Source organism: Lithobates pipiens, unplaced genomic scaffold (genome assembly GCF_037356315.1).
Source record: "Lithobates pipiens isolate NorthernLeopardFrog02 unplaced genomic scaffold, aLitPip1_a1.2 Scaffold_22, whole genome shotgun sequence".
NCBI classification, from domain to species: domain Eukaryota; kingdom Metazoa; phylum Chordata; class Amphibia; order Anura; family Ranidae; genus Lithobates; species Lithobates pipiens.
In genome coordinates this window covers 288990597-289016108 of record NW_027507784.1, presented here as the reverse complement: position 1 = coordinate 289016108, position 25512 = coordinate 288990597, and the positions used below count along the sequence as shown (strand labels likewise).

Sequence of the window (25512 nt, the reverse complement as noted above, 5' to 3'; positions counted from 1 at the left end):
ACCGTACAGGTTTAGGAGATATTTGCTAAAGGGGTATACAACCACTTTAATTGCCGGCTCTGTCCATAAATTCACTCTCTCTATTTGTCTTAATAATCATTCCAAAATGGGAAAGTGATGGAAAATCCAATATTTTGCAGTTATTACAGGAACAGAAACAGAGGTGAAAACTTCCAATGGGAATAGCACTATATGCCATGGAAAATCACATTGATTATTTGGCCACCAGCATTACCATTAGACCATCACTTCTATATCAGCAGCAATAATGAATTTTCTACAGCCATTTTGTTTACAATTAGGCCCCTTTCACACATGCGGACAGTATGTCCGTATTTCATCCATCCGTTTGCGGATGAAATACGGACATACATGCATCCCTATGGGATAGCGGGTGTCTGCGGATGAACATCCGCAGTCACCCGATATTGTCCGCCTCCACTATTGTCCGATTCTGCAGACGGAGGAAAATCCTATTTTTCTATCCGTCTGCAGAACGGATCGGATGAACACGGACAGACGGTCCGTGTTCATCCGATCCCCCATAGAGGAGAGCGGAGAGCTGACAGGGCGGTCCCGGAACAGTGTGCCGGGACCGCCCTTTTATCCGCTGGCTCAGCGGAGACAAATGGAGTGATCCCCTCTGAGCAAGCGGATCATCACGGGGCGGATCATTACTGATCCGTCCCGTGTGAAAGGGGCCTAAAACAAGAGACTGAAAAAGCAGACATGAATGATGCATTTTATTACCAGAAAATTGTCACAGTTAAAAGTATGTTGAACATAGAGTTTGGTTTACACAAAGTGTTGGTGGTGTTTCCTTAGGTCAGTGATGGAGTATGGTTTGGATTTAGATAATTGTCTCCTGGAAATTCCATAACTGCTTATTACAGTAATGAGATTAGACTCATAATCGTTATCCAGGGCTATGATGTGGCTTTCATGGCTAGACAGGACAAGCCAAATTAACCAGGGCTGAGATCATCCAATGGGAGTCATATATGGGAAAAACTGCAACCAACTCAAGTTATCATAATTCCTTATAAAGTAATTTCATCATATCATAATAAGGATTTTGCTGCAAAGAAAGAAGGTATTCATGTATCATCCCTGGCATCACACATTCAAAGCGTGGGTGTATATTTTTAAATGCTTTGTAATATATTGGCTGTATATAAATATAATGAGGTCCTGGTTTAAAATTTCAGCAGGATCCCATCTTCATGGTGTTTGAAGAGTCCCCCAAAATTTGCATGGACTCCAACTTTGGGCAGCAGCATTATCAGTCTGGGGGGAGGGGTAGTGTTAAATGCACATAATGCTGATCCAAATAGTCCCACGATTGGGAAAAAAAAGTGCTTGTGCTCAAATTCCAAATGCACAGATCGGTGCTCCACTGCTTAGTAATCAGACCAGGTGGCCCAAAAGGATGTAAACTCACCCTAGATGTTAACAACCTATCTCTAGTGTGGTTACTTTCTCTTAGTGGGGAAAGAAACCCCTAGATGGTGTCTTTAATGGCCGGCCACACTGCAGATACTCCTCCAATGGTAGGGAGAAAAATCACAGAGGGTGGGAAGAGCCCACAGTGAAAAAACGTTTTTTATTTAATAAAATGCAATAAACAAATGTAGGTACATGCACATGTTCCGGTGCCTATAGACTGGCACCTGGTATGTTCAACATGTGTGTATAAAGGGAAATACTCCGGCTGGCATCCACTGGATACCGCTCAGTTGCCGTTTTGGTTCTGTTCCCTGGATTGGTTCCTCGGGCGGATGTAATGTCGCAATGACAGTTATTTGTTTTTTTTTATTATTTGTAGCATCCTGGCTTTGGTGATCCCTTGGCTCACTCCAAAGAAAAATTGATCATACAAGTCTGCACTTGAAGGTACCTGCTTTATGGAACTGGGGTCACCGTACAAAGTAAGGTGAACCAACATATTCATTTTAAAGCAGTATTAAACCCAAATCCAAAAATGTTATATACTGCAGCTTATTGATTCTTAAATGTGGTGGATGCATCACTTTTATTTTTTTAGGCTTTTTTCCCCCTCCATCTTCATCTGGTGATTTGGGCAGTAATCCATCTCCTATCTCTACTCTGGATGCACGAGCACAGGGGACACCTCTGAACAGCATCATTGCCAGCCTGTTTGTTAGAACCACTAGCAAATTGAAGCCAAACTTCAGCTCGCAATTTACAGGCAGTTAAAGCAAACACTTTATTTCTTTTTGGATAAAAAATTGACATATTTAAAAGCTGATCATTGTAAGCACCCTTGCTAGTGTTACGTGGTTGATCTCATCTCTGTAACAAATACATTCTTCTGGAGAGCTTGTTCTCTAACAGAGATACTGGCTGGATCACCAGATTAAAATAGAAGAAAGAAAGTCTAAAACATAAAATGAATGCAACAAAGCTAAGAATTGGTAAACTGCAATATAATAAATGTATGCTTTTGGGTTTAATACCACTTTGAAGTATTATACAAAGTTTAATGAGCTGTAACTATATTTGCAGTAAGTTACCTTGTGTTAGTTTTATACACTGTCTGACTACACCATAGCTCCCAACTGTCCCTGATTTTGAGGGACTGTCCCTGATTTGGAGCAATGTCCCTCTGTCCCTCTTCCCCCCCTCGTTTGTCATTCATTTTGGTCTGATCTATATAGTTGTATATAAAATGCACTTCTTATCTTTCAAAAAGTGTTTCCCAGTGCTAAACCTTTCATCCAATTTCTAAATTGCTGCATTTGTAAGTTTTAAGAGCCAATATAAAGGAACAGTAGTGGTAAAAAAAAAAAAGCCCTTGTGGATTTAATTAACCTTTTTTTTGGTTAATTCTCCTTTAAGGGGGTGTGGCAGTGGGCGTGTCTTATGCCTACATACATTTGCTAGTAGGTGTCCCTCATTCCCATGTCAAAATGTTGGGAGGTATGCTACACTACTATGACCTACCCAAATAAACAGCAAGATGGTAAAGCACACCTGTAATGAGTTTAAAGGTTATAAGTCCCCACGGATCATATTTGACTTTAACATGCCAACCCACAGCTTCAGTTGCTTTCCAGAGCATACCCCATTTTGAGATTTCTTGCATGTACACAGGACCGTCTTTAATATTGATTGGGCCCTGGGCAAAAATGTTCTTAGGGCCCCCCCCCCCCCCCCCCCCGCCATGCAATTTCGCTCTCCACCTTCTCTGATATATATAATAAATAGCAGCTAGACTTAAAATCAGTTTACTGTATCAGATCAGGCAGCGATTGCGATTGGTTGCCAGAGGTTACAGCATATCATTACTGCTTACTGACTGGTTGCTAGAGGTTACAGCACTCCTTAAGGCTCACTGATTCGTTTCTAGAGGTTACATCACATTTCTGCTTGTTGATTGGCTGCTAGATATTGCTGTACAGTAATACTGCTCACTGGTTGCTATAGGTTACAGCACATTTTCTCCTCACTGCAGGGGGGCATGATATACCTATAAATGCTGCCTTTATTTACATATCAGTGCAGTTGGCCTCAGCTATTTACATATGCATGTCACTGCTATTTACATATGAATGCCAGTATTTACATGTAAACACAGGTCTGCAGGTGAGTCATCTGTACACAACTATAGGGCAGAGCTGGGCAGCATTAGCAGCAGCAGCACAGTACTAAAACTTCAAGGGACAAGGGAATGTAAACTGGGATAGTTGGCAAGTATGAGGCAGCTGCTTTGGGCCCCACAACAATGACAGGGCCCAGGGCAGCTGCCCCTTTTGCCCTGCCTTAAAGACGGCCCTGCATGTACAACTTAATCAAGGGCCAGGCCACTGAGGCTGTCCTTTTCATTTATTGGCCAACAGGGAAGCGTAGGAACAAGTCACAGCATCCTCCTGGTGTCCTGGATTTTTGAGGGTTCAGGAAAACTTAAGCAATGTGTTGGTATCTGAAGAGGTCAATGTACAGTTCAGAGACGCTTTCAAAATCTTTAACATTGCCAAAGGTTTGCCTAAAGGAGCAGTCTTCACTTTGTGTCTCTCAGTTTAATTTGCAGCTACATGTTTGCAAAGGGCTTATTGAATAATGAACAAACTATTAGACCTCAGTCATTTAGCTGTTCCACTTACTGGACTGAAATTCCTATCATGTGTATGCAATTCCGACACACAAAAACTCAAACATGCTCAGATTCAACTATGAGATGGAAGCTATCGGCTACTGGGTATTGAACTTCCTTTTTATAGTCTCATTGTACGTGTTGTACGTCATCGCGTTCTTGGCGGTCGGAATCTGGTGTGACCGTGTGTATGCAAGACAGCTTGAGCGAAATCCCATCAGAATTCTGTCGGGAAAAGCATCAGAGCTTTTTCCGACCAAAATTCTGATTGCGTGTACACGGCATAAGTACAAGTACCGATACTTTTTTACATGTACTCTCCGATACTGATACGTTTTTTTAATGCCATGTGACAGTGGCAGTAATATGCAGCACTGATGGGCACTGATGAGGCATTGACTCTGTCAGTGTTTTTTTTGTTTGTTTGTTTATTTACAATTTAATCTTTTACCATTTATTTTTTTAATATTTTTTTTACAATTCTATATTTTGTTATTTTTTTTCACAATGCTTTCTTTTGTGTGTGTGTGTGTGTGTGTGTTTTGTAATGTTTTTTTTTTACAGTTTAACTTTGAAATATTTACTAATTATTTTTTTTTTATTTTTTTTTTTTTTTTTTTATTTATCAGCCCTGTTTGGGGGGGGGGGGGGGGGCTTGATGAGATATCAGGGGTCTAAACAGGCCCCTGATATCTCCCCTTTAAGACATGGAAAGGGAGTGAGGACACACATCCCCCAGTCCTTTTCTCTGTAGCCTCAGCTGCACTAAAGATGAATGGAGAGGAGACAGCGGCTCCTCTCCATTCATAAACTGAAGCATTGTAAACACACATATGATGCTCAGTTATGAATGGACAGAGTCAGAGATCACAGACAATGTGCATTTGGAAAAGGAACTAGCTGGTAAATTACATATTTACTGTCTTCTTCCTCCGTGCTCCATCCTGAAAGATCAGGGACATGGCGGAACTGGAGGAGGACACGGGGGAATTGGAGGACGACACAGAGAGCCGGGAGGATGCAGGGGAACCGGAGGAGGACATGGAGAGCCAGGGAGGATGCAGGGTGGACTGGAGGATAACACAGAGGGGCACCCGGAGGACAAAATGGATTGCGACCTGGAGGATGACTCGAGGAGCACAGAGGGGGATAGCTGGGGGTGATCGGTTCAGTGGTGGGGGGGACATAGCACCGATCTCCTTGACATCCACGGGAGGGTGAGGAGGAGAAGCGGCTGTCATAAAAGCTATACAGAGAGATCGGTGCTTGTAACTCCCCCCCCCCCCCCCCCCGCCTCCACCGCCACACCGATCATCCCTGAGGCTACCCAAGTATCAGGTCAAGACTTGGAGCATTTGCACGAGTACAAGTACTCATGCAAATGCTCGATATCTGCGCTGATACCACAACTAGTATCGGTATGGGTCCAACCCTAAAAGTCAGATAGTAAAATAGTCAGACGTACCCTTGTAGAATGATTATTCATACCATGCTTATATCATGAATACCTCCAAACTTTAAGCATGAGATGATGCAAAATGCAAAACATATCAATGTTAATCTAAGGCTCCCCATAATATTTCTCTCACATCAATATTTCAGAGAATGAAACACTTTGCATTTTATAACCATCTGCTTAAGAGGACATTTTAGTGTTTTCTGTTACATTCTTTTATTCAATTTAACCCCTTCTACAACATTTTTATTGGCAAAGTACATGTAACACAATCATGTGTTTGTGCCTTCTTGCACTGTTCCTCAATAGCTCTTCTTTACAGCAGTAATAAAATACCGAAGCCCAACAATTGCAAAAAGAAAAACCAAAGCACATGGAGACATATTCTTGCAGCAGCTATAAAAAAGATTCAAGCTCCCTAAGTCCCCACTATAGAAAGCACACATCCCGGGGGCAAGACAATGACAGAAAGCCAGGAAACCAGAGCAGTGTAGGGAAACAATGGAAGGATAATCAGAGTCTATGTCCTAGAGGAGAATGAGCCATCCTGCCATACATTAGTCACCTCTTCCTCGGTCACCATGTCGGGACACGCTGTATCTGATCAAGACAATACATGGAATTGACAATACATGGAATTGACAATACATGGAATTGAGGTTCTTTTCTGATTATTTTCTTGTATCATGCATAAATGTATTGATTGTTATATGCTAGATAAAACATTTGCTGCCAAGAGACTGGCCTATTCTGCAGCAAATTAGGCCACCCAAGGTAATGACCATATCATACGGATAGATATATCTGGCACCAAAGACTAAACTCCCTCACTGTAGGATGCCCAGTAGTAGGGGATATGTACTGTAGCTTCATCAGCAATTCCATCCACATATATAAGCACAAATATGTCAACCCTGAAAATCAGAGGGACATAAGGTTCAGGATTAAAGCTGCATTTATTATAAGACATTCATGAACTGCTAAAAGAAGAAATCACATGTGAGCACTTGAGTGATATGAAGCAATATAAACCAGTCTTGGAGTAGAAAAACTTGATGGTTCCACTCTACAGCATAGTGCCCAAGTAAGCTTCAGCCTTAAAAGCTGTCCATAATTTGGAAGGGTGCCTCGAGAGTCCATAATTTTAAAGGGTGCCTCAACTGAAAAAAGGTTGAGAAACACTGATATAAAATTACAGCACTGTATATAATTACAATTTATGGCTGATAGGTCCATGCATATTGAAATATGACCACATAAAGAAGAAATAGTTATTGCTAAGTCCCCTGACCTCCTGAGCCCTCTCAGAGTTAAATTCTTGTGGCTGTATGTACTCCCTACTTCCATTTTGTTCTGGACCCCAATTCAGTACAAAAGCTTTATTAGCGTCTGACAGAAAGAACATGTTTCCCATACAGAAAAAGCTAACACTCTTAGATTTTCCCATAAATTGATACATCTTTCTTGTCAATGGAAATTATTAGGCAGTCACTGTGTCACCAGTATGGATAGAATGGGCCATATATCCTAAATGTAAATATATCCCACATAAATCTCTCCTCATATACCATTGTTTGCCGCACAGGCAGTGAAAGATTGTGTACATATTTCCATTGTATGCTCTCACTGAATGTGTTTAACTTCATATCAACTTGCAAAGCGAAATGATATGATTGTGATCGCACTTTCTTTCACTAGAAAAGTGCAAACACCCGGTTATGACACGTATGTGTCCTGACTATGTTGACATGGGATGTATGTAGGATTATCTACCATCAATTATTAAGTGTGTATTTCAACTTTCACACGTGAAATGCTCACATCTATTTCAAGGCCTTATTCTGCAAAGTTTTCATAAAAACTTAGGATAAGTCCTATCTTATTTTTATATGGGACTTGTGATGGGAAATAGGAATATTATTTTATGTCGCACTGAAGGGATGTCAAATGAATCAGTTTATTCAGTAACTCGGTAGATCTACGTCTGTACAACCAACTTGCCCATATGTAGATCACAGTTTGGCCATTCTCTCCTGAACTGGCTGAATTTCAATCCATATATGGCCGCCTTAAGTATGTTGCATTGGATTTGCTACACTGACTGATCAAAATTACAAATCAGTTTATGGTGTAACATAGCAATGTCACAGAGTTTGGTGGACCCAGTGTGTTGAATAACAGGCAGGACAGATGTTAGAACAGTAAAAGTCTGCAAACCGTCTGCCATCATTGCAGATTGTCACTTGCCACATCGCCTGCCACCAGATGCGGGTTGTCACGTCACCTGCCATCAGATGGAGCTTGTCACTTGCTACGTTGCCTGCCACCATATGCGGATTGTCACTTGCCACGTCACTTACCAATAAATGTGGATTGTCACCTGCCCCATTCCCTGCCACCAGATATGGATTTTCACTTGCCACGTCACCTGCCACCAGATACGGATTGTCATTTGCCACGTCGCCTGCTATCTGATGTGGATTGTCAATAACCTGCCACCACATGAAGCTTCCCACTCTTGCCTGCCAACAAAAAAATACCAGATGCAGCTTGTCACTTAAATGCCTAAAGGTAATTTGGTGGCAGACAACAGTGACAGCAGATAAAGAGGCTTGTGGCAGTCTCTCCCCAGCATTACAGGCTTCTGAGGGGGAACTGGCACATGCACATTGGCTGAGTACCAGAGTGACAGCGGGCCGTGAGAGATGATGTCATCAGTCTGCTCGCACACAGCTGCAGATAATAGAACAGCCTTCATGGCTGTGGGGGCGGAACTTCTGTGATGCGGGGGGCGAGCAAGAGAAGTACACTCAGTACTTCAGAAAAGGTAAGAAACAAAAAAAATAGTTAACCAAAAACGAGTGGTGGAAGGGTGGTCTTCCCTTTAAGATAAAGTTGTAAAAGTGGGTGGAACTCCGCTTTAAGAAATTATTAAAGTAGGATGGTCAACATCGAGGCAAAGCAGTTAGCATTTCCAGAAGGAGATTACAAATGGCAGTCCCTGATTTTTTTCTTTTTTAATTGGCATCTGTAATCTAATCCATTAAACATGTCTGCATCTTTGGAGATATACAAGTCAAGGTGATAGATAGAAGATAGATAGATAGATAGATAGATAGATAGATAGATAGATAGATAGATAGACTTAGAACATCTATACAATTTTGCTATTCCCATATATACTGTAACTACATGTTGCTCTCTATAAAATGATCCACCAACTTAGAAGATAAGGCTTTAGCTCCTGTCATACAGGATTTAAATGTGTACCCCCCCCCCCCCCCCAGGGTAATAGGAAAAGGTTATTTAATGATAATGATGTGCAGAAAGAATGCTCCTTTACATATGCCCCTCTATTAGCCTTTGTCACTCTCATGTGAATAAGGAATATCCCAGTTTCTGGTTGAAGTAGCACCAGTTAATAATCCTCCCCACCTTGCCGATGGTCCCACGCTCTTCTGCCTCCTGGCTAAACTGTATGTGCTGAAACCGATAGCACAGGTTCTGAGATCACAGGGTGGGAGATGAGGACAACCTCCGGGGGACTTATGTTTCCTATGATAACCATTGAAAAATTTATAGATTTACTTTATTCATTGTCATATTTTTATCTCTTTAGCTCGTTGATGCGATGCATGGAAACATACTAAACATTATCCACCTAAATTTTCTTTTAATTTTAATCACAGTAGAGAAGAGTGACATTCGCTGGTTGGATTTTACTACTTTATCCATGTTGGGGACATTTTGACTAATTTCTTGCTCAGGAGACCACTGATTCCAAAAGAGAAAGTAGGGGGAAGATTTAAAATTGTAACCACTTGACCTCCGAAAGATTTACCCCCCTTCATTACCAGGCTACTATTTGCAATACGGCACTGTGTTACTTTAACTGACAATTGTGCGGTCATGCTTCGCTTTACCCAAATAAAAAATATATAATTTTTTTCACACAAATAGAGCTTTCTTTTGGTGGCATTTGATCGTCACTGCATTTTTTATTTTTTGCACTATAAATCACAAAAACAATAAAAAATAAAAAAATGTGTTCACTTACCTGTAACTCTGTTGCTAGGCAGTCTTCCTAATCTGCCTCTTCCTATTCCGCGGCGCTTCCTCCTCTTCGGTGAGTGGCCCCGTTGCCTTCTGGGACATGTGTGTGTCCCAGAACACAATGGGGCCATTCACAAAGCGCGGCACGACTCGCACATGTGCAGTAGGAAACGGGCAGTGAAGCCGCAAGGCTCCACTGCCTGTTTCCCTTCGTTAGGATGGAGGCGCTGGCAGCCAATGCGATGGATGGATCGGCCTAGGGGCGGCTGACATCGCGGCATCAGGAATCCTTTTTTTTTTTTTTAAGTCAGCAGCTACAAACACTGTAGCTGCTGACTTAAAAAAAAAAAAAAGGATTGGCCGGAACGCCCCTTTAAGTTACACAGGAGGTCTAGAGCTAGAATTATTGGTCTCATTCTACCGATCGCGGCAATACCTCACATGTGTGGATTGAACACCGCTTTCACACGCGGGCGCTAGTCACGTATGCGTTCGCTTCTGCACGCAAGCTCGTCGGGACGGGGAGCGTTTAAAAAAATTATTTCTTGCTTATTTTACCTTTTTTTTAACATCTTTACACAATTTTTTTTAAAAGAAAAATGTTTCTCCTTTATTCCCATTACAAGGAATGTAAACATCCCTTGTAATAGAAAAAAAGCATGACAGGACCTCTTAAATATGAGATCTGGGGTCAAAAAGACCTCAAATCTCATATTTACACATAAAAAATGAAAATAAAAATGGCCCTATAAGAGCTATGAGTGGAAGTGACGTTTTGACTTCAATGTTAATTCTCAAAAGTTGCATAAAAGTCATACCTGAATGTTATACAATGCAACAATTGCACCCATCCAAAGTTGCGTGGTACAACTTTGGAGTCGTACAAGTGTAAATGGAGCCTTAAACTGTGTTATGTTTAGCTATAATTAAGGCTCCGTTCACACCTGGGTGTTCTGGAATCACGGTAAAATGCAAGATGCATTTGCGATGCCGTTACTTCTTAATGGAACCCCAATCGCAGTGAGATTTTGCGCAGTGAGGTTGTGGTGTGATAAATCATGCTGCAATTGCGGTAAACAGCAACGCATGAAGCTGTAATGCAAAAGAAGCTCCTGCTTCCTTTAGAGTGGCAAGCTTCACGTGTTGCGGTTTGCCGCAATTGCAGCGCAATTTCTTGCAGGTTGACCGTGGCAAACTCGCACCGCGATTGGGGTGCCATTAAAATGTAATGTCATTGCAAATGCGTCCTGCGTTTTGCTGTAATTCAGGTCGCCCAGGTGTCAGTGGAGCCTAAAGCCCAATTGAAATCTTTTGGCATATTTATTATTTGTCTACCTTATGTTTTTAATTATCCTAGCCCCAGCAGGAAAATCCTAATCTGTGTGTGGGCAGCAGTCTATCTGCAACGGGTCCGGTTTTTTTTTTGGCTGATCAAAAAAACCAGAACGGATCCCCCCATGCACACAAGCGAGGTGGCTAGAGGAATCCTATCCCTTGTGTTATTATAGTCTGATAGTTGGGGTTATCCACTGTTAGAAAAAATACACTGAACGAACAAAAAATTTCTAACAAGCCTGTTCGTGAGAAGTCGATCATTAGATTGACTTCTCACGAATGGGAACAGCCACAGATGGTTTGAAATTTGGCTAATCCGTGCTGAACCGGTTGAATTTTGATCCATCTATGGCCAGCTTTAGTCTATTGCCTCTCCTGCTATGTTTTAACAGGCCGAAGCCCTGACATTCTCATGTTTCATAGAAATTTGCGATTTATCTGTTGCACATCTTGCCGGCTTCCTGTCAGGTCATCCTCAGTGTTGTAATGAACTGGTGGATGACATCACCCATCAAGAAACCAGGACTCTTTACCAACACACCATGGTATTGTGATAACCTTGTCTTTTATTCACATAACACAGGGGTCTCTAAACTACTCTTATCAGTTACTATTACTCCCCATTCTCTCTGTGGACAACCAAACACCTACTGTATGCTATGGAGATAAGGACACCTTCAGTCTTAGGGTGAAAACCCTAATTCACCATAGATACAGTGCAGTGAGTGAACTTTGTCACCCTAGGGCAGGAAGTGTGTTACTGGCAGGAACACCAGTGAAAATTAAGAACCCTGAAAAAAAGAAAACAAATGCAGCCACCACATCTAAGGACTGGTAAGCTGCAATGTATATCTATGTTCTTGGGTTCAGATACAGTTTAATGTAGGGTGACCAGACATCCCCGATTTCTGGGTACAGTCCCCGGATTGAGGACACTGTCCCTGGACCAAGTCTGTCCCTGGTTTTGTCCCCGGATTGGATTTGAACAGGGACTGGGGCAATTTCAAAGACTGTCAGTGCAGAATAAAAAATCTGAATTACACACCTCCGCTCCTTCACTCCTACTAGCTTAGGGGGGTGTATTTTCTGATGATCATGTGCTGGTGGGAATATTTCTTCAGTTTCGTGCGCATGCCCAGTCAGCTCCGCTCGCATGTTCTTCTGCCTTGGCTCAAGTCCCGGCCAGCTGCCTGCCTGCTTATCTCCTTGCCTTCCCTGGCGGAGTGATCTTCCTCTGCTCCCCACTCAGTAGTAGCCGGGGCCTGGAGAGTAAGACTTGACACTCTGTGAGGTGGGCAGAGAGTCGATGATTGCCGCCATTACCAGTAAAAAAAAAAAAAAAGTCCCGGATTTCATTTTATAGTGGTCACCTTAGTTTAATGGGAGAACTGTACATACAGTACATTGATGTGGCCTTTATGTGACCAAATATTTCATCCAAACTATTCAATGTCTTAAATGTTTAGGGAATATCCACTAACGGGGCCCAACACAACCTTTCTGGGGGGCTAAACTGCCATTTCTAGGGTAGCGCTCCTTACTTTACAGCTTTGTGTCTCTGAGGATTTGTTTAGAAGGAAAATGGCCTGACATTGATGGATTTCCAGAGCTGCTTCTCAGGAGAGGACGTAGTGAAGAAAAATCTATGGGAATTTAAACATACTTGAGGCAGACATGATGGTTTTTTCAGAGCAAACAAGAAAACACAATTGAAAGGTAAATGTAATTGATGTCAGGTCACTTCCCTGAAAGCAAACACAGCCATGTTTAGAAGGGCGCACAGACTGCTGGAAATATCTAAAACTCTCCCAGGCATACAGTGTGTGTATGACTGAGGTACAGGGACCGGCTCATGTGAACTGCCCTGCAGGGCGTACTTCATCTCATGAGGTTCAACCGGCCCGTGTGAACAAGGTGCAGAGAGCAAACAGTCAGCCAATGTCTACACTGCAGGCAACATCTGAGCCATAACAACATCAACCACATGAGAGATGGCATGACTTGATTGCATGGATTGCTTTAAACATCCTGCATAGATTATACACCATGCTTAATGTTAGAACAGCATAATCTTGATCTTAATAAAAGTGCTTAGCGACAAAAATTACAAAATGTACTCAATACTGCACAACCCAGCAACAATTCTTAGTAAATATGTTGCTACGTCATGATATGTGTCTGAAATTTTAAAACCTGGATTATGAGCTGGAAACATCTGCACTGCTGGACTAAATTATAATCACTATTGGACTATTTATGATATTAATATTGTTGGTTGATTAAAGGGATGCTAAATGAGATATATATATATATATATATATATATATATATATATATATATATTTATATTTATATATATATATATATATATATACACACATATATATATTTTTTTAAAAGAAGTAACGGCTCCTTCACAAGGACCTGTCTGTGTACGGAGCCCGCTCTGCTCAGCGGGGGATCACCCTGTCAATCCCCGCTGAGCAGGCAGATGATAGGTCTGCCTCTGCACACTGTGGAGGGACTGACCTCTCAGAGCGCCGCGCTCCCCTCTGGGGGATCGGATGAAGACGTAGAGTCCGTAGTCACTGGATCCGATCCGCAGACGGATGGAAAAATAGGTTTTTCCTCCGTCACACTTTTTAAGATCGGAGCGGGTCAGATGTCACCGCTGACATCCGTCCCTCCATAGACCTCTATGTAGTGTCCGTTGAGGGCCGCCTAAAAAACTGACAGGCGGACCTGAACGGTCCTTCCGTGTGAAAAGGGCCTAAAACATACCTGCTCTGTGCAACAATATTGCACAGAAAGGTCACTTACCTCCTCTTCAAGCAGGGACAGGTGGCACCTGTGCATGCATGCTCCCAAGTCGAGCTGGCTGCATCTATAAAAAGCACCAGTAAGCCATGCCCCCTCTATCCTCATCCTCACAGGAGTTTGATTGATGCCAGCAGGAGTCTATGGCTCCGCTCTCCTTAATATCTCCTGTGCAAGCAGGAAGTGAGGGGATCAGTTCTAGAGCCAGCACAAGGAGTTGTGGGAGGATTCAGGTAAGTGTTTAGGAATGGGGAGTAGGACAGGTAGTGGGACATTTTTACCTTAATGTAGAAAATGCATTAAGATAAAAAAAACTTTAGTAACACTGTAAGAACTAAAGTATTAACAAAATAAACACAAAATAACTGTCAATCTCCCTCGGTCTGGGGCTCCAGGCAAGGACTCACCGCGTGGCAGGGCTGGACTGGGACAAAAATTTGGCCCTGGACTTCATCCAGACCGGCCCACTCCAATTTTGCAAACACGCACAAAAACAGTATGCTGCGCACTTGCACGAGAGTGACGTCATCACGGCCCGGCTAGACACATAGCAGGAGTATGCAAACTCAGAAGCCGACAGCACACTGCTGGTGATCTTTTATTTTCCAGCCCCCCCCCCCCTCTACCCCCTGGTGTCCCCCTGTCACCTGCCCGAAGTCTGGCTCTGCATTATATATTTTAAAATAAACAACTAATGCGCACACCTATTTTTGATCAACCGCAGTAATGAGAAGCTGCCAACATCAAACAGGTTTAGGCCCCTTTCACACGGGACGGATCAGTAATGATCCGCCCCGTGATGATCCGCTCGCTCAGTGGGGATCGATCCGTTGTCCCCGCTGAGCCGGCTGCGGACAGGGCGGTCTCCGCACACTGTGCGGGGACCGCCCTGTCAGCTCTCCGCTCTCCTCTATGGGGATCGGATGCGTACGGACCGTCTGTCCGTGTTCATCCGATCCGCTCTGCAGACGGATAGAAAAATAGGATTTTCCTCCGTCTGCAGAATCGGACTGTTGCGGAGGAAATCGGGTGTCTGCGGATGTTCATCCGCAGACACCCGCTATCCCATAGGGATGAATGTATGCCCGTATTTCATCCGCAAACGGATGGATGAAATACAGACATATCATCCGCATGTGTGAAAGGGGCCTAACACAAACCCACAGATAAATTGAATATATAGCAAAGGATGTGATGCTAACCAAAATAACATAAAAAAAATCCATTTGGTGCAAATAATGATTCAAATAATACAAAAAATCCAACATAGCTAAAAGTACATCAAACGTGTCAATTAATATTGAAATGTGCATAAAAAAAATTTTCAGCAAAAAATTCATATATAAACCATGCTTATAATTAAAACCATTTTATCCAAACTATGTCCTTGGTATTAAAGTGCAAAAAGAGTGCAAAAAAAAGTGGGGTTTTTAATTATAAGCATTTTTTATATATGATTTTTTTGCTGAAAATATTTTTATGCACATTTTAATATTAATTGACAGTTTTGGTGAACTTTTAGCTATGTTAGATTTTGCATATTATTTTATCCATTATTTTCACCAAATTGATTTTTTATGTTATTTTATTTAGCACCACATCCTTTGCTATATATATATATATATATATATATATATATATATATATATATATATATATATATATATATATATATATATATATATATATATATATATATATATATATATATATATATATATATACACAGCCATATTCTATATACAGCTATATATATATATATATATATATATATATATATATATATATATATATATATATATATATATACATAGCCATGTGCTATATACAGTAGTCAATGGGCCGGCCGGTTACCTGGATGGGTTCCTACAGCATTGCCATCCTCCAGGCTCCCTCATCTGCTCCGGGGACTTCTCTGCCTGCCGGCTGCTCTCACGGAGATAGACGAGTTTTGTTCGCTGAAGCACTGTCGGAGAGGAGCAGGGCAGGGGGTGGCGGAAAAGGACGACTGTGGGCCGGAGGTGGCCGAAGATGTGTGCAATACTAGCGTTGAGAGCGCCGAGTGGGGGCGGAAAGAGCCGAAGTGCGCCGCGCTGCGCTCGGAAGTACAGCGGTGCTCAAATGAATGGCTGTGCGAGTAGCGCAGCCATTCATTCGGCTAGGCTGTCACTGGAACCGGCCCACTGAGCCATCGGCACACCGGGAATCTCCCGGTAGTCCCGATGGCCAGTACATGCCTGCCGCGTGGAGTTGCAATGATCAAGAGAACAGTGAGGAAGAATTCCAGAACTACACGGGAGAATCTTGTCAATGTTCCCAAGGCAGCTGGGACCATAGCCACCAAGAAAAATATTGGTAACACACTATGCCATGAAGGACAGAAATGCTGCAGCATCTGCAAAGTCCCCCTGCTCAAGAAAGCACATGTAAAGGCCCGCCTGAAGTTTGTTAATGAACATCTGAATGATTCAGAGGAGAACTGGGTAAAAGTGTTGTGATCAGATGAGACCAAATTCCATCTCTTTGGCATCAACTCAATGCGCCATGTTTGGAGGAGGAGAAATGCTGCCTATGAAAATATGTGGAGGGAGCTAAAGGGGTGAGTTACCAAACATCAGCCTCGAAACCTTTAATGATTTGGAGAGGATCTGCTAAGAGAAGTGGGACAAAATCCCTCCTGAGATGTGTGCAAACCTGGTGGCCAACTACAAGAAACGTCTGACCTCTGTGATTGCCATCAAGAGTTTTGCCACTAAGTACTAAGCTATGTTTTGCGAAAAGGGGTCAAATACTTATTTCACTCATTAAAATGCAAATCAATTTATAACTTTTTTGAAATGCATTTCTCTGGATTTTTTTGTTGTTATTCTGCCTCTCACTGTTAAAATAAACTAACCATTAAAATTATAGACGGATCATTTCTTTGTCAGTGGGTAAACATACAAAATCAGCAGGGGGTCGAATACTTTTTTTCTCCTCACTGTATCTTCCATGGTTTCTTTATACATTGGGCCTTGATCCCCAATGGAAGTTGACTTAAACCCCCACCTTGGTCCTTCCACAACGTACTGCTGTACGTGCTATTAATAAAATAGTATAAATAAGTACTCAATTCAGAGCACTGGTCCTTACTATAGCCTATGGGGGCTAAGCAGCCAATCATCCTACAAGCCTGTCTGTTTGTAGGATGGATAGCTCCAATAACTGAAGATAGCTTCTCACCAGGCTGAATCTGCCCAAAGAGGTCTATAGAGGAACCTTTGGCATCCCATACATGTGCCAATGTTCTGCAGCCACAAGCAGTCACTTAAAACTTGGCAAAGCCAGACCTCTCCCGCTGTTGCAGTTCAAGTCCACCAAGCTGGGCTATTGGCTGACAAATGTTGATGCTGACCTTTGATCTGGAAATGGACTATAAGATCAAATTATTTTTTGCAAGACTCAATATGAAGATGCTTCTATCAGAACAATAAGAAAGAATGAGACCTGTATTCTACAATCAAGGGCAAGGCTGGGTATCTACTGGCCCACCACCTGGTCCCAGCTGCTCCTGCTGCTGCCCCTGTTGCTGTGTTATTTAATTTTCCCTCCGGATCACATTTTATTTAAAATGATTGTTTTGATGAACTCATGAAAATCAATATCTCCACTGAGAAAAAATGTACAAAACTGATTTCAAGAACCTTCCGTGTTTATTTTTGTTTTATTTTATTTTTTTTAGCTTTAATAACCGGTCCTCATGGAAGTTGTAAGTTTGCTGATATAAAGTTACAGATCCCTTTAGAGAAACTTATATAGATCTAATAACTAATTGTCCCTCTGGCTCAGTGTAAAGCCGTTGAAAGCTGGAATCGGTTTCATGTGACACACAGCTTGGCCTCTGTCGGTCTGTCAGTTGTTGAAAGTTAAACTTAAAGGTTGATGACAACAGCTGCGAGAAATTTCCAGGGAAAAAAGACATGACATAAATGGTAAAATTATTAATGATTGTGACGAGTGATGTGCAGCTTTAATTTTCTCTTTTTTTGTAGGAATGACAAAAAAAAATGTATTTCCTGTTTTCCTTCACAAAGAGGTTAAATGGAAATTACTAGTTCATTCATCATTTATATAATTTTTAAGGTACATTGTGTAGCAGAATTTTATGTAGGTTGATAGATAGATGGATAGAGATATAGGGAGTGCAATACTCAACAAGGATCTTAACAAAGAGATATTTGATTTACCAGATATCGACATACATATGGTCATATCTTTAATAAATGCACATGTACGTTCTACCCCAAGGTTTTCTCTTAGCCCTTGTACACACGGTCGGAGATTCCGACAACCAAATCCGTCGGATTTTGTCCGAAACTGTTGTATACACACGGTTGGACAAAGTTGTCGGAAAATCCGACGTGATGACGTTATTTCGTTACGACGGGACTACGTTCATGCTAGTAGCCAATAGCTTTGGTGTAGGAATTTGATCTGAGCATGTGTGGCACTTTGTCCAATCGGAATTCTCTACACATGATCGGAGTATGTCCGATCAGAGCATTTTGTCAGAAAATATTTCAGGCAAGTTGTAAAAGTTGGTCCAATGGATATTCCGACGGAAACAGTCCGATGCAGACCTCACACAGTCTGAAATTCCGTCAAAACGCTCCGATCGGACACATTTCGACGGAATCTCTGTCCGTGTTTACAAGGGCTTAGTGAGGCTCATCGAGGATAGGCAGCAAAATATGACTGCCTAAAAATGTCTCCGATCCTCTTCTCACCCTTTCTAGTGGCTCAAGGATGTCCGCCATGCCCTATATAAGACTAACTGTAATAGCTTTTGCAACAATTAATGATATTGACAACAACCTAATTATCTCTACCCTTCTGATGTCTCTTTCCATATCAGCCTATCGCTTATCCATAGGTCTCACCATAGTCGTTCTTCCCATCCTCTCTATTACATCTCATATCTCTTTATGCTTCACTTTTTACCCCTGAGTCGTATCTATCCATAACAGCACCTCTACTTCAAATTTTCCATACAACCTTTTTTAGTCATTCTATTTCCTTAATGTTCCATGTGATGATCTCTACCCATACCCAAATGAATACATGCAACCATTTCACATGCTCCCTCATAACCAGACGCACTGCCTATATTGCAGTGGTGACCATGAAAAAAGGAGTAGCAGGGGATGTCTGGATAGGTGAGTATAAAGTGATTGATGGATGGCCTTTGCTCAGACACTGATACTGTGCCCTCAGTTGTGCCTACTCTTACGTTTTTCTCTTTAAGTTCTTTTTATTAATTTAACAAAGGGTTACAATACACAATACATCACCATAAAATACATCATAAATTACAAAAGATGTTAAACTCTCAGACACAACATAACATAAGTTCAATAACCTACATTTATAAAAGGTGTATCTCCTTGAACCTTGCCATAATTCCCAAATATATCGAGAGTCTTCCCCTGGAAGGAGGCAAGAGGTAGCATGAGAGATGGAGACACCTTGCATCTAAATGCACAAACTCTGGTAGGTCTTCCCCCTGGAACAAATCTTGGGGGTTACCAGGCTTCTCTACCTGGTCTATGCTCTCCATACCCCCTCCCCATCCCCTCATCTTCCTCCTTTCATCACCCCCTATTATCACCCCCGTCAAAAAAAAAAAGGAGGGAGAAAAAAAACCTGTGCCTAAAAACACAAAAAAAAAAAAGATCTAGGGAGAGTTGCGCCCCCCCAGTTCTACCCTTACCTTCCCTCACCATACTTCCTTACCCATCCCCTTTAACCCTCCCTCCCACCCTCATGATTACTCATTGAGGCCCATAATGGGCATTCTTTATCTGTGAGCAAATTACTATTCTTACCTTTTTAACTGGTTTACCTACAACCAGGTTTCACATGGTGGCGCACACACATGGTTGCTGTTTTGGCTGCCTGCACGTGTGCCCTAGTGCCACACCCAATCAGAGGTCATATGCTGGAGAATTCGGCTGCTGTGAGTGCATTTTGATGGGGGTAATTATTGTGGTACCTAATTTTTAGCCTGTGAGCAGCGGGAAAGCCAGTAGACATGTGCAAAATGAAAAAAATTTGTTTAGTTTTGTTTCGTTTTAATTCGTTAATTCGTTAATTTTGTTTAGTTATATTCGTTAACTTCCTTAAATTCGTTTTCGGATTTCGTTTAGTTTCCTACCGAATTCGAAAAATCGGCCACATTCGAAAATATTTCAACCAAATTCGAAAATATTTCTACCGGATTCGAAATGATTTCAACATGATTCGATACTATTTCAACCGCATTCTAAATGATTTCAACATGATTCGATATTATTTCAACCGCATTCGAAATGATTTCAACATGATTCGATATTATTTCAACCGCATTCGAAATGATTTCAACATGATTCGATATTATTTCAACCGCATTCGAAATGATTTTAACATGATTCGAAATTATTTCAACCGCATTCGAAATGATTTTAACATGATTCGAAATTATTTCAACCGCATTCGAAAATATTTTGTGACCCGACTTTAGGGCCATGTATCTCGGGGTCACTTGGTGCTAGAAACTCCAAATTTGGATATGTTGTAGTGCTAGTACTATTGTGTTTGCATACCATTTGGGGTTTCTAGCACCAAGTGACCCTGAGATATGTGGCTCCAAAATCGGGTCGCAAAATATTTTCGAATGCGGTTGAAATAATGTCGAATCTTGTTGAAATCATTTCGAATGCGGTTGAAATCATTTCGAATCATGTTGAAATCATTTAGTACTTCGGCTCAAATACAATACAACACCCTTCTAACTCAGTTCTCAGGAATGCACTTTGCCAGTAATCCATCCTCCAGCAAAAAATGTATTACTTCCTTCTCCCAAGGTATTGGTAAGGCCTACTTTTTTACTCTGAAAGAAAACATTTTCTTTTGATGTATTTTAGTTGGACTTTGTCTAGTTTTTATCTATGGTATTAATCAAGTGTAATATGGGGAGTGACCCTCCCAGCTCATTTTAAACTATGTATTTTTCTTTGTTTTACCTTTTGGGGCACATAAAAAATCCATGTGATCTTGTTTGGAATCTACAACCAGGTTCCATCACTGAAGCACCTGCAAGTCTACCAGAATACAATTTTTATTAGGGCTGATAAAGAATAGAGAACAGCTCGGGTCAGTGTAGGCCATGGCTCCTGGGCCATATCGGCTACTGTTTTGAAGAAAGTATATAGAGGTGATTTTGGTAATGTGTGTGGGTTAGAGGTCAGGTAGGTTTAAGCTATTTAAAAATACATGTATCCCTTCCTTTATCTTCCCAGAGAACATTCATGAACCATACATACAATAAACTTACATACTGAAGCAAATTTCAGCAGGTACAAACCATATTTCCTACCAATGGCAGCCGGTGGTAATTTTTTTTGGGGGGGGGCGGCAAACATTATCGCCACCCCCACCCTCCCCAGTCGGTCGGGTCTGGAGCATTTACCTCATCTATGGTGGGCAGCACTTCTCCCAGGCTTTACCGGTGGCTTCCCCTGCTTGGCAGCTTTCCCTTCCCCTGCTCTCTGTGGGCATCACAGCGGCGGCTTCCGTTTCCTCCCTCCTCCTCAGCAGCCAATGGGGACTCTTCTTTCAGCCAATCGGAAAACAGGTCTCAGACCCGTTTCTGATTGAGGATCAGTGTTCAATAGTGGATATTCATTCGGGTGGGCTCAAAGCGATATGCTCTGCGACCGGAGCCTACCCTATTTTAAAGCCTACTTGAGCCTCTGGCTCTAATCAGGTGCTTGAAAAAGAAACCCTGTAATTCATGCACCCGGCGTCCTAAAAGGGGCCGGAGGCATGAATAGGGGGTGGTGGCTGTGGATAGAGGGGGAGGTTCCCGGGTGCCCCTAATGGAAGGGCCCACCGCTGTTTCCTACAATATATTTTCACATTTTTTAAAGTGTAACCACTTGTGTTGGGGAAAAAAACATTCCCCTCTGGGTGAAAAATGTGCATTGCAGGAATTTTAACAAACTTTGTTGCAGATTCCTACCTTTTTCTGTTCTGAAAAAATGCTGTTTATTTCACCATATCCTTTCCACACTGATTCTGAATGGGAGGATCTGGTTCATTATAATCACCTGGTGCACTCTGTACTTCCCTAGCCAATCACACAAGTAGGAAATGATATTTCTGGGGGCATTCTGCACACGGACAGTGTACAGAACACCTCTACGTTGCCATATTGCATTGAATTTTACAAAAATTTACAGCAGCTGCAGATTTAAAAAGAAAGGTCGTTTTTTCAAGGAGGGTTGTTTTATTACATATACCCCTTGACCTGAACTATTACAACGTACAATCAGGAATGCTATGGTTTGATATTAAGAATATAGTTGACAACTGGAAATCTTACTATATCTGACCGCTTTCTTTCAGTGATTTATGTTTTAACATTTCTTCCACCATGTGCTATGGTCCCCAATTGCTGTGGGACCAAAAAGCTTTATTTTTGAATGTTACATATGTGCTGCTTGTACGGCAGATTACATCTTTACTATGGCTGTCAGACATGTGAACGTCCCCCACCTTTTTTGTAATCTTGCAATTCTGTACTTTTTTACCTTATATTTGATGCAAAAATGTATCAATAATAATCTAATTAATAAAATAATAATAATAAAATAATAATTATCACTGTCCAGACAGAGGGTCAGGGGTCATGCAGTCTCATAGGACAGTCAGAGAATATTGAAAATTCCTCCTACAAGCTTTAACCAAGCACTGATAGAAGTTACAAGACTGCTATATACTGATGATGAGAAATTTATTTAGCATTTTATATTTACTAAAATAATTGCATTTCCATGTTCTGTTTATTGTGAAAGACCAGATATAGTGAATGCAGGGTCCTGGGTTTAGTAAGGGCCAGTTCACACTGCAGGCGAGGCGACTCCGACTTGCCTCGCCACAACCTGCCGCGACCTCAGCGGCAACTTGCAGATGACTTCTGTATAGAAGTCAATGCAAGTCGCCCCGAGGTCGCCCAAAAGTAGTACAGGAACCTTTTTTCTGAGTCGGAGCAACTCGAGTCGCTCCTCTCAGAACGGTTCCATTGTACAGAATGGGGGCGACTTGCGAGAGCGAGGCGAGGCGAGTCGTGTCGCCTCGCATCGCCCGCTGTGTGAACCGGCTCTAACACTTTAACACTATACAAGGTTCAGACAGATAAAAAAAACGACTAGCTACCTACTTCAGAGAAACAAAGGCCAATTGCATAGGAAAATGAAATCTTTTACATGTGTCATAACAGTTTGAAAATACCTTTTTCTGTTTTGACTGTTGCTCCTACTCTATATATATATTCGAAGCATGTCAAAATTATACCCATACAATATATAGATTTTAATAGCAATACTGTTCTTGACTTTTATTTTTTTACATTGGTGCAAGAAGGGTTAATCCATGTGTTTTGTGTGCTGCACCTGATAAGTCTGGTATATGGGCTTGATCATGTGAATGAGCACAAGACAAACTGGCTGCATTGTATTTGGATAAATGGCTCTGGCACAAGGCTCTTAGACCACTTAATCTCTCTTATCAAGGCGGCAGATAAACACCTGCTTCAGCTGGATTTAAAGGTCAGAAACTTTTTCATGTCCCCCTATCCTTGTGTGAAATTAGAAAGGGGCAGTCAGCATAGCACGTTCTGGCAGGACAATGCCATACGGTGGCTTGCTGTCTGCTCTGAAGGACTATTTACCATGTTTTGTGTTGACACAAGAAAGATTAAATTCTTATTTGGTAACCAGTTAAAAACAGAAGTTAAAGAATTTAGCTACTCCTAGCAACAATCCTAATAGTAGAAAATTTCAAAAACTGTTCCAAAGCCGGTAAAGCTGGTCCCGTGGGCTGAACAAGAGAAGTAATTCAATTTCCCCATCTATGCTAAAAAGTGTGATTGGACAACACTTTCCTACCAGTTTTTGTATTGTGACAGTCAGCTTCCATGGCTGTCACAATACTCAAAGAGCGACTGCATCTGACTGGATGCAGCCATGGTACAGCTGCCAATTTTCTGCCAATGCCCCTTCGATATGGGGTGGGGGGGATTTCACAGGGCCGACCACGGCTTGAATTTGTGCTGGATCCTTGTGAAGTTATCCATCTAGGCCAGTGGTCTCCAAACTGCGGCCATTTGCTAGCCTTTATTTGGCCCTTAGGGTACTATTCCTCCAATTGATATAAGGGAATATTCCTCCCACTGACCAACAATAGGCATAATTCCTGCCACTGATACCAATGATGGGGTAATATTCCTCCCACTAATACCAATGATTGCCCACTATTCCTCCCACTGACACCAAAGATGGGCACTATTCTTCCCACTGATGCCAATGATGGAGCACTTGTCCTCCCATTGACACCAAGAATGGGGTATTGTTTCCTCCACTGTTACCAATGATATAGTACTATTCCTCCCACTAATACCAATGATAGGGCACTATTCCTACTCCTACTGACCACCAAGCCAGAGGCCATGTTTATTCTCACTGATGCTGGGATCGGGACATTTTCTACACTCAATGGCCACAATCCAGCCCTCCAAAGTCTGAAAGACGGTAAACTGGCCCTTTGTTTTAAAAAGTTTGGAGACCCCTGATCTAGGACAAAGCTGGCTGTGTATGGCCAGCTTTTGCCTAGATGGATTACATCAATGCATTTGCAGTAGAGGTCGACCGATATATCGGCCGGCCGATATATCGGCCGATATTTGCCGTTTTTTAAATAATCGGCATCAGCCGATTTGTGCTGATAAAAAGCCGATTTAGAACAGTGGGACTTTGAAATGATTTCTGTATAGAAGTCAGTCTAAGTTGACTGAGTCGTCATAGCAACCCTTTCCTCCTCTCTGGGCAGGCTGCCAAGAAAAGAACTAAATGATACAATGTTTACACTTGAATGAATTAAGTCATCTCTGTGTGTAGAAGTTCTCAGTTTAACCATTTAAAGACTAAATCTTTTCTGACACTTGTTGCTTACAAGTAAAAATCCTTTATTTTCTGCCAGAAAATCACTTAGACCCCCCAAAAATGATATATATTTTTTTAGCAGAGATCCTAGGGAATAAAATAGCGGTTGTTGCAATATTTTATGTCACACGGCATTTGCACAGAGGTCTTTCAAATGCATTTTTTTGGGAAAAAAATACACCATTTAAAAAATAAAAATAAAATAAAAACAGTAAACTTAGCCCATTTTTTTTTTTGTCCAAAAGTTTTGACTACCTGTTTTTATTTAATATATACATATATATATATATATATATATATATATATATATATATATATATATATATATATATATATATATTTTTTTTTTATCTAAATCATACATACAACTAAACTGATTGGAGGTTTGTTTTGTTTAATAAATGTTTAACTGTAAGAAATTTTCTGTATCACTTATGAAGACTGCTTTCACACTGGAGCGGGCAGGCGTTGATGGTAAAACGCAAGTTTTAGCGGCTCTTTACCATCATTTTAGCGGTGCTATTTGGCTGCTAGTGGGGCACATATAACCCAGCTAGCGGCTAAGGAAGAGGTTAAATGCGCCCATGAAGCACTGCTGCCAAATCGCATTGCATGCGCTTCGGCAGTGGTGCCCATTCATATCAATGGGCAGGAGTGGTGGAGGAGCGGTATACACCACTCCAAACGTGCTGCTTGCAGGACTTTTTTTGAAGATCCTG

At 41.6% G+C, this 25512-nt stretch overlaps 1 protein-coding gene across 1 annotated transcript in view; it reads left to right on the top strand.

Moving 5' to 3' along the window:
• The first annotated feature begins 6187 nt into the window (after positions 1–6187).
• Positions 6188–25512, top strand: part of GRIFIN (galectin-related inter-fiber protein) — a 102982-nt gene continuing 83657 nt past the window's right edge. The window contains exon 1 of the mRNA XM_077449148.1: positions 6188–6229. Coding sequence (XP_077305274.1) covers positions 6203–6229 — 27 coding nt within the window. The 5' untranslated portion in view covers positions 6188–6202. The remainder of the gene's footprint in view (positions 6230–25512) is intronic.